Source organism: Micromesistius poutassou, assembly GCF_964030765.1.
Source record: "Micromesistius poutassou genome assembly, chromosome: 3".
NCBI classification, from domain to species: Eukaryota; Metazoa; Chordata; class Actinopteri; order Gadiformes; family Gadidae; genus Micromesistius; species Micromesistius poutassou.
Window position 1 is genome coordinate 15,404,539 of NC_140273.1, and position 10,517 is coordinate 15,415,055.

A 10,517-nucleotide genomic window follows, 5' to 3' on the forward strand; every position below is an offset into this window, starting at 1 on the left:
ACATGACGTCACACGATACGGTCATGTTTATTTGTTGTACTTTTTAAATGCCAGCAGCAAATCTGCAGTTTTGTTTAGCAGTTTGGTAAACCTGTTCCAATGCAAACACAACGCAAAAAAAAAAATAAACCCTTTAATCAGTCTCTTAGAGAAAGCCATAACAACTACCACTTAAGACTACAGGCTTCTCCTTTTGGCTTTCGTCATCTTTTTAATGGCAGATATAAAAAGGCTTTTGGAAACAAACAAAGCCGTCAGTGAGAACAGAAACCTGCCTTGCCACAAGGCAGACAATAATCTGGTTATTCATGTCCATGCAATCAATAATACAGCACAGTAACAGCGCAACAATCTAGATCGGTAGACCCTGGTGCTTTGGTGATCAACCATCCTGACAGATGCATGGAAACGTCCTTCAACACTGGTGTGTTTGTTGTGACCTTGCAGGTCAAATAAACAGGAGATTAAATTGGATGAATGCGCGATTTCCCCATATTATTCCCATAGTCCCTGCTGCTACTTGTGACAGGCGCCTTAATGGAAGGAAATGGTTTAACAATACAATATAATACATATTGTTAATAATACGACTCAATTTTATGTTGTAGTCTGTACAACCTTAGTCTAGTCTCATTCATATCATTAGCAGTTTGGGCATGTCTATGTAGTTACTCTATACAATATAATTAGACTCTTGGACCTATGCATTCAATGACCTCGATATCTGTGGGTGAGGGTTGGATTCAGGACTTTGTGGTGCTGTCATCTGAACAAGTTTCCGCCTTCTTGCTATGCACCTCTCTCCAATATCTGCGCATACCTTTGCTACTTTTCACCCAGATTGGCCCCTGTGCTCGTCTTCCCTGCATTTCTTCTTTGGATCCATCCATTGTCCTTTTGCTAATTTTCTTGCCTTCCTCACAGCGTCGGCATTTCCCCTTGCCCTGTATTGCAGTGCTTATCTGCTGCCGACAGCTTTATCTACCTAGAACATCAATTATAACATTTCTGTAACCTGGAATGGTATACCACAAATGTACATTTTACAGTTAAACGGCTCAGAATCCATAATGCATTTAAAATAAAATGCTTGAATGTAATTGGGAATAGGGACTGTTGCTCAAACTCAACTCCGTTATCGTTCAACTTTTTGAAACCATTCAAAGAGTTTTCAACCATTTACTGTCTTAGCTCAATGTGCTAACCTCAAGCCAGATAGAACATAAAATGTGAGATTCACTGCAATATCACAGTTACAACAATGAATCTACAGTTTGCGCATCCTCAATATTTTACCAAAATATTACCACACTATTTTCCACATTTCTCCCACCAGAGGAAGTGGTCAAATGGTGCAGGTCACATGCTTTTTATATGAACGCTTTAGAGATTTGTATGTAGTTTTATAAACTACATTCAAATCTGACCAGAAAATGGAATGTTAATTTTCAATTCATTAATTGTGAATTTCTTAAAGTATAAATTGTGGCTAAAACATAAATGAAGCACTATTATTAGGGAAAGTATGATATAATTATTATTATTATTCAAAATTGATTAAGTAAAGATCTATATTTCTTATTTTAGTTTATCTGGAAGATGTAAAATGTACCCCCAACACTAGAACCAACGATTCACAATATTTAGGACAAAATGTACTGCTTAACCTAGAATTGTATTATTATTATTGTACTGTCAGTACAAATATCTACTCTCCACACCCCTTATAAATGGAATTCATTTTGTTGTTCAAAGTTGTTACAAATTCACAAGGTCTATTCTTACAAACGCTCAGTCTCAGTAGAAAATAATCTTTTGAATACATTTGAACAACCAACAGTATCTAAATTAATTCTTCAAATAGCCTTTTCCACTGAAAACCAAATCAATTCACTACAAAATACTGAATGATTTCCCTTTGATTACCCTTGGATTGAATTTTTAAGAACTTGGCTTTGGCTTTGAGAAGAATGCATGTGTACTTTTTTAAGGTGATAATAAAAAAGCAGTGCATCTTTTCTTTCATGCTCTCATACCCCGTTGTTCTGGAATCAATTCAAGGAATAGTTAATAAGCATTTCCCGCAGCAAGGCCTGCTTCAGATCATAATCAAAAGTATTGCCCAATGGTAAATTTAGCCAGTTTTCTTTTTTTTTCATAAGTCTAAATTTGAAAATACCCTGACCATCTTCACATGCAATTATTATAAAAATAAAACTCAACTCTATGTTTACTCTATGTCACTGAAATATGATAATCTGACCAATAGAATACCTTTAAGTTTCAATCTTGAAGACCTCTGGATCTTCCAGTGATAGGTACCGCAATACTGTGTGGCGGCACAATTGCAAAGAAAAATGATACACACTCAAGTGAGTTGAAGAGCAGATTTAGTTGCAGGACAGCCACTGCTGGGTGATGGAAAACGTGTCACCTTTAGTGTGCCGCATGGAACTTGAATGCATGGTGGGTATCATAACATTCATATTAATGCATATAAAAGTGTCCTATTGATACAACGGGAAGTGTAACTTTTCAGCCTTGCATAACAGCTGTTGCTCTCTCTACAGCCAAGGAAAATAACAGTTGGTGGGCTGCACACAGAGCAGGCCAAAAGCAACATCCAAAATGGATTTTCTTTGGTCGAGGTTCAGGAATTCTAATTAGTAAGAGTTACTCAAAGTAACATTAAGTTAGCAGGAATGGCAGTGTGCTTGACATTGTAGTCAAATTATACAACACATTTATTTTTAAATCACAATATGGAGACTAGCTCTTTAAGGGACACATTAAGCCAAATTATGTACTCAGCAGATGATATAATTTATGTAATTTTTACAATTCTAATTGGCCCCAGACTTAAGTTAATCAGACTTCTTCATTCAGTTAATGAATATGTAAATAGCGTAATCTGCATAAATACATCTGCGCTTTTCCAATTCATTTAACCAACCCATCTATCAACGTTCCACCACATAACTTTAGAAAAGATGGAAAAATATTATTTTTTGTAAATTCCCATTTAAAAAATTGTAGGCACAGCCTGTGCATTTATTTGTTTAGTTTTGCATGGTGTCATATGGCTGGTGTCCTATTGATACTGTTCAAAACCCAAATCATGAAATCATTGTGATGGAATCACATCATACTTTGATGTACTGAAACAAAGTAGAAAGATTAACCAGTTAGTTATCTTCTAGACAACATCCAGGCTGAAGTTTTGATTAGCCCTGTGGAAAAGAGCCTTGCACTAATGAGTCCATCACGAGTGCATTGTATTCACACATGCTGGTTGCTTTTTACTCTCCTCCCCTACATTTCCAACTGGAAGTAACATTTTTGAGTCTTTTTACAACACAATTGTTAAAGCTTGGCACATTTTGAATGCCCAAGGAAGTGAGTGGCAAGCTACAATTGGGTGTTTTTTGTGGTTGAAATGCCAGGTGCAGACACTATTGTGCCCTGCATTTAGTAGCTTGGTCATCAGCTCTTCTCAGTCTGATAAGCGTTTGGTCGGAAATAACTTGATTTATGAGAATGCTCCAATAATAAATGTACTGTCCCTTTAAATTTATTAAATTTAGCTGCAATTTGGCACTTGGATGGTTTTTCACCACTCAATTTAGCCTCCCCCTGCTTCACTAAGCTCTTTTGACATTGCTACAAACAACTAAAAATACTTTTCCTATAAATCTTTTTTTTTTTCAAAAGGTAGGAAGGACTGGCAGTTGTGACAACATGCAGAGCACGCCAATATATAATGTCATGAAACTATTAACATGTTAAAATTTTGACATTTGACATTATGATTTAAATTAGGAAGTTGCCTATGCCAATATTGTAATTAAATACATTGTGTCGCAAGAAGATATTATGGTTCAAAGGTCTTCAATCATATTAATGTATATGTACATCTAAAATTTACTTACTTTCAACCTGATCATTGCTTGCTAGTTTTTGCTAAATAATATAACACATGGTGGTACTGGAAGCCTCGGGAGAGTGGAATTGCTTTGTTTTTTGCATGTGGGAAAAACTTAATTAACACTTTCAGTGCCAAATCTATAATTTATTTTGTTATAATCTCTTCAAGTACTCTCATACCAAGGCTTAATGGTTCCATTCCCTTTGAGAATCGTTTACCATCACATAGCTCTACTTGGAGCAAAGCAATATTGACTCATTGGTAGAAAACAGTTTGATGCTTCCACTTCATAATCATGCTAGTTTTTCGATGCAGTTATAACGAGACGATGACCTTGTAAAATAGAAGAGGGTGTATACTACCATTACCACGCAGTTATAGTATGTATGACACAATCATGAAGATTCAATAAATGTAAAATGCAACAACTGCAGGCTCGGGTGACATATTTAGAAATGGCCACAGCTCCCCCTAGTGTATCCTCAGATTGAGCGGGACAAAACTAAAATGGAGCCACATTTCCCACCCTAAATTCACTTACCTTATGTTCAGTCCAGTAGATTGTCCAAGGTTCTCCCACGCCTGAAGCTTTTCAATCAGCCTCTATGTTTTATTTGTACAAAAAAATACAATGTATAAGAAACGGATTAACATCAGTTTACCTCAGATAAATATACTTTGAGTAACACACACACACACACACCTCTTTCTCCAGCTCTGAATTGACTAGGTCTGCCTTGGTCTTCTCCATCCTCTCCAGTTTCCTCCTCAGCCCCTCCACCTCCTCCTTCAGCAGGCTGCTGTTCTCTCTGCTCTCCCTGATCAATAGAAAAGAAGACATCAAACGTTTTTTAAAGAAAAACAAAAGACCACTAGTTTCTGGACCGGTATAATTATCAGCCAAACAGCAGTATGGAATACAGTCAATAGAAGGATGCAATACCAGGAGCCCAACTTCATATGCACAATATGAGAAGAAAGTTATCTGGTGGTCTTTAGTAAGTTAGGGAAGGAAGGGTTATCCCGATCCAAGACAATCAAATTTCTCTACCTAAGAGACATTAAAGGCACATCTTATCTTGTCTTCTAATGTTCAGGGTCAGTGGGGAAGGCCTACCAAGCATGTTTGGGCTATGAAGAGCTCTTAGTGCTCTTCATAGCACTGACCGGCAGCACGGGTTACCTGAGGTAGGCGTTGTCTTCCCGGAGGCGGAGCACCTCCTTGTCCAGGTCTTGAACCCTGGCGACCCCTGACCTCATGGTCCTCACCAACGCAATGTCCTGCTCCTGAAGTGACAGACGTCTCTCCAACTCCTGGCGGAGAGCATCAGTTAGTGACGGAGTGAGTGAGTGAGTGAGTGAGGTGAGTGAGTGAGTGGGTGTGTGACAAACCTTGATCTTAATCACATGTTCAGAGCATGAGGACTGGGCAGACTGGAGACTTTGGCAGAGCTGGGACACTTCCTGGTACCTCCTAAAATCATAGAAGTGAACCCAACAGAGTGGCCGGCATCATTATTAGCTTTTGCTTTATTGTAACAAGTAAGATTATTTAAATTCCTTCTGCTCTGTGTTTCATGCCACGAGTGAGTGAGTGAGTGAGTGAGTACCTGCGTTGCAGGTCCAGTTGCTCCTGCAAGGACTGGCTCTCCAGGTTATTTGTGGAGATGGTACAGCCCTGATTCTGAACCGTCTGTTTCAGCTCTCTGATCTCATCATTCAGACAACTGATCGTCTATGGCAGAGCACAGATGATGAAAAAACATAAACAAATATTGCTGAGGAAGAAACACTAGAGCACATAAAGTACAGCGTATGTGTGTGTGTGTGTTTTTTGTATTTACCTGGTTTGCGGTGTTTAATCTCACATCTCGGTCCCCCACCTTCTTGTTCAGGTCATCAATGTTCTTGCGCAGAACTCTGTTATTCTCAAACTGCTCTGAAAGGGTTTTAGCAGCATCTCCCTCCTTCTCCTCCAGACGTTTGATTCTCCCCAGGAGGTCCTGATTCCGGTCCACCTCCCGCTTGGAAAAACAAAATGTAAAAAAGGTTTGCTTTAATAATCTGCTGACTGCTGCCTTTATCTAATTGGGTGTTATTTGTGTTTCAATGCATCAGAGTAAAGAGGGATGTGAATCTGTTGAACTGCAAACCATTTTTTTTCCAAAGAATAAGTATCCCCAAGGACAATACAAACTACACAAACAACGACAACAACAACACAGCAGTAGCCTACTATACCTCAAGATCCCGGGCACTATCCGTGGCAACCTTCTCGAGCTCAAAGCGAGCACGCTTGTGACTTAACTCCATCTGTTTCTTCTCCTGGTCCAACTGAATGTACTGGCTCTTGGACTGAACCCGTTCTGCAGCATCTAACAGCTGAGAGATAGCAGGCCGTTAATGGGGTGTGAGAGTGCTGTGTTTACACATTAAGGTTATAAATGTGTACATGCCATGGATGGAGAGATGGATGGTTACCTCCATGCTGCGTTTGTAGTTTATCTGCAAGTTTGCACTTCCTGCTGGCTGCTCGGAGTGGCGCTTGGGAGGCTCGGGGTGAGAGATAAATGAGTTGAAGGACTTGAGGGTTGAGAACACAGTGGTGTTGTCTTCCATATCCATCTTGAGACCACCTGTGTATTGCTATACACAGAATAATCTTGATTCCATATAACCATGTAGGAAGTTCAGATTTAAGGAGACAAGAGCAGGTATGATACAGATTACTCCACTGTAACAACCCTCCCCACTGAGAAGCTCATCAATAAAGTCATCCACATAGCGCAGCTAAATCGCATGTTAGATGAAGTGTAACCAAGTGAATAAGTTACTGTGAAATTGGATGTACTGAAGCGTTGCCGTGTAATGGCTAAAATCAATGCCATGAAGAGCAAATACATCTTGGAAATAAGCAACCATACAACACGATTTTATTATTCATAAACAATGGGTGTTAAAGGCAGACGGACAGTAAACTCGTTCAACGGTGTATGAAAACAACTTGAAGGCTTTTACTTTTGAGGTTGTCCGGAAATGCCTGTCGTTACACTGGTGGCCAGCTTTATGTCAAACATCAACACTAGCTAGACAGGCTAGGTGTTTACTGTCATAGTTTGGACTACAGACAAACATTAAAATTCATCTTGAACTTAATCGGATAGCTGTGTCAACAATCGGCGCTGAACTCCTATTGCCCATTTTTTTTTCAAAAGAGAAGCTAGAGTTCGTTATGCTACAGCGAGTTACATCGTATATGGATGTTTACGCTAATGTGTTCTGCAGATGAATGTCTGAGTCTCGGAACAAGTTATCGAGCGAAAAATGGTCATGCAAACTGACTTGGTAACATTGTACTCTAAATCTCTTATAGCCTTGGTAATGTCAAACAAAATCCTTACCCTTATTGTCGTACTTAGTAGTTAACGGTACTAACTACTATCCGTGGCTATCCAGTAGCACCCGGCCAAAAATCCCTCCAGTTTACTTTGAACGTGAAGTGTGAGATATCTCGAGACTTCAGCGTAAGAGCCTAAATGTGTAACGGTAATTGGGCCCTGCAGAGCAGCACATGGAACAGACAAATGTTCTGCAACTGACATTGGGTGTACCAGATTGATAATTTTCACGCGCAAAAATGTTTTGAATTAAAACAAAAGAAAGAAAATAATTAATTAACTAAAACCAAGTAATACACCATTACTTAACCCACATTATCCTCTCATTACGTTGGTTGGAGTAGCCTACAAAACGGTCCACATTTAATAATACGTGACAAAATGGAAATTGTTCAGGAGTTGTGAAGAACCGTTGAGATACAATCATCAACACAAATGTAGTTACATATCTTACCAGCAGAGTGCATCCCTGAGACAGGTTTAGACGACAAACGGACAATATAGCTCAACAGAGGTGTCTCACAAGGCATCTCTGTTTAGATGTATTGTTAATTCCTTTTCTGCAGGCGCATGCGGGTAGGTCAACTGTTGTGCGACCTCTTGGTCGCATGGCCTTCAGTGATGTGCCCTATCTGAAAATGTACGTTTTATCAGATTGTATTAATGGCGATGATATCAACAATATTGCAACTTTCCGGACAATTTGGGTCATCTTCTTTGTACTAGACTATTTAGACTATTTCTGTGTTTGGGATATACAGTAATTTACATCATATCCCAAACGAGTGTTTAGCATGTCCTATAGCTGTATCTTGGTTTATTCAACACAGGTAGTTGCATACGAACTGCCCTGGCTAGGTGGCTTTATCCATTAGTCCCCATAAAGTAAACCACCAAATCCAAGTTTCTATCTGTGTTTACAAGCCACTGCGCATGCTCACAGAGACAAGCGCGCAGTTAGAATTAGGTAAAGATTAAAGTAAAGATAAGGGTTGCGTTTTTGGCAGTTTAATAATTTCAAAAAGCTTTTCAAAAAGTCACGAGGGTAAGTGTTGGAGGAAGTGTTCTATTTAACTGATTTGGGATATATTGGATTTCAATTGATGGCCAATGTAACGGATGCCAACTAGCCTGGGCTAGCTGGTGGTAGTACGTTGTAAATCCTCACACCTCTCGTAGTTCGAGAGGTGGCAGGTTCGAGACCCGCGAGCGGTTGAACCGGCCTCTGCTACACCAACAATTTCGAAACATGTCTACACCTTGAAAGGAGGTGAGTTGAACCAAAATCATGGCTGATTTACATCCTGACATAGACAATGTCAACATTTAACCAAGGTTCTTAAACCATCCAAAAACTTCAATCATAGTAACAGTAACAATCATAGTAAAATCGAAGTAAATGTGTGTTGGATACAGAAGCTCTCGAATCCTATTAAATATATCCTGTCAGGATGTTGAAAGAATAAACAGTGGTGGGCTTGGGCTGGAGAGGAGGAGATAAAAGAGCTTCACTCTCTATTTCTCATCCCTCTCTCTCAATCTCTCTATGTCACTGCTTTCTTCTCCCCCCTCCCTGTCTCTACCAATACCATTAGCTATCTATTGTCCTAACTCAAGCACTCATTCGCACACACCAACACATATACACACACATACACACATACACACAAACACATACACACAAACACATACACTTAGCAAGTAATCATCCTTTTCCCCTTACTCGGCGGCAAGGTTTTCCTGAATGCAACAGCTTTCGAAAATGGCACGAACAATTTATGCATATGCAGAAACACACACAGACAGTGTCAGACACATACACACTTAAACACATTAAGTCATTCAGCAGAAGTGGCTGCAGATGTGACCTTGTATGCAATCTGCCCCACAGATTGCAACAACCCAGAGAAGGGAGCATTAGTCGCTGTGCCACACTCACCTTCTGTGGCGCGGCTGGCCATTTGTGATATATATGTGTAATTAAAACGTTTCATATCCTGCCGATTGACTACAATGGATAATATCAATTTCTGGCGAGTTAAGACCGTTTCTCCATGGGGCCAGCCTGCCGTGCATTTGCTCTTAGGGAAGATAACAGGGACAGTTAGTTCCAAATATTCATCTTTCCACTGTCTTCACACACACACACACACACAGCGCTGTGCCTATATTTGATAAGCTACCATGTAGGTATCTACTTGAAACAGATTTTTATTTTAGCCAAATAAACACATTGATAAGACCTTTTTACTAATCACACTAGCAGTTTCAGCAATCTGTATGCATTCTTTATATTATTATGTCTCTGGAGTAATTTGTGTTGATTTAAAGGTCTAACATTTCCACATTACAATAAAAAAAAAAACTTTGTTATATATTTTGTTGAATTGTGTACATGATTATATAAAATGTTTCCAACAATGTACCAACCTTGAGAAATCTGTAGTTTAATGTTTTGGGAGTTCCGGAGAAACATGCAAAACAAATCCAGTAGAGACATTATCCTTTATATGATATTGTAGTAATAAAATGGCTTATTAGAGTTTCCCCCAGCTGTCGGTAGGCGAGGCCCAGCACCTCCGCTAAATGATCGAGTGCCTTTCCAACTAATTCACTTTTCATGACGATGTGTACACTTTGGTTCATGTCGGCATCTGCATTCAATTTGACAGAAAATACAGGCTACTATTAGCCTTATATACTATAATGTAGACTAATATTTATTATGTACCGTAATAAATATGATATATCTATGAAATTGTGGCCAGTCTCTCTGGAGTCTAACATCCGATCAGGACAAATCTCCCCAACTCATCGCCTTCCAGCGCCTTCTTCCATTGATAGTACATTGGATTGCGCCGCCTCAGTGGTCAAGGCAAAAGCCTAGTGTCAGCCCACCTGGGCTCCAGGGCAGGTGCAAACCACAAGGAGATGAGGTATTCATATATATTCACATATATTTATGTTTGCTTAATCTTCAATTCAAATCATTCATATGATCATTCGGCTGTTTTTGTCACCCCTCCAGCCCGTGATGCCCTATACACCCTACTGCACGGCCTCCTAGACTACGTCTTCCCCCACTGAAACAGGAGCAAGATATAATATCACTTATTACATGGCTCTTCTCAATGCTGTGGAATGCTCCGTTCACTTGCATAGGCCTTCCCGACTTCCGGTGGTGAATTATTTTT

At 39.5% G+C, this 10,517-nt stretch overlaps 1 protein-coding gene across 1 annotated transcript in view; it reads right to left on the bottom strand.

Moving 5' to 3' along the window:
- The window catches only part of mad1l1 (mitotic arrest deficient 1 like 1), a 63,827-nt gene extending 56,425 nt beyond the window's left edge, over positions 1–7,402 (bottom strand). Inside the window, exons 1-9 of the mRNA XM_084465613.1 lie at positions 7,327–7,402; positions 6,407–6,587; positions 6,167–6,307; positions 5,770–5,949; positions 5,536–5,660; positions 5,318–5,399; positions 5,109–5,239; positions 4,629–4,743; positions 4,467–4,528 (exon numbers count right to left, since the gene is read on the bottom strand). Of these exons, the coding sequence (XP_084321739.1) occupies positions 4,467–4,528; positions 4,629–4,743; positions 5,109–5,239; positions 5,318–5,399; positions 5,536–5,660; positions 5,770–5,949; positions 6,167–6,307; positions 6,407–6,550 (980 nt within the window). The 5' untranslated portion in view covers positions 6,551–6,587; positions 7,327–7,402. The remainder of the gene's footprint in view (positions 1–4,466; positions 4,529–4,628; positions 4,744–5,108; positions 5,240–5,317; positions 5,400–5,535; positions 5,661–5,769; positions 5,950–6,166; positions 6,308–6,406; positions 6,588–7,326) is intronic.
- Positions 7,403–10,517: the final 3,115 nt, after the last annotated feature.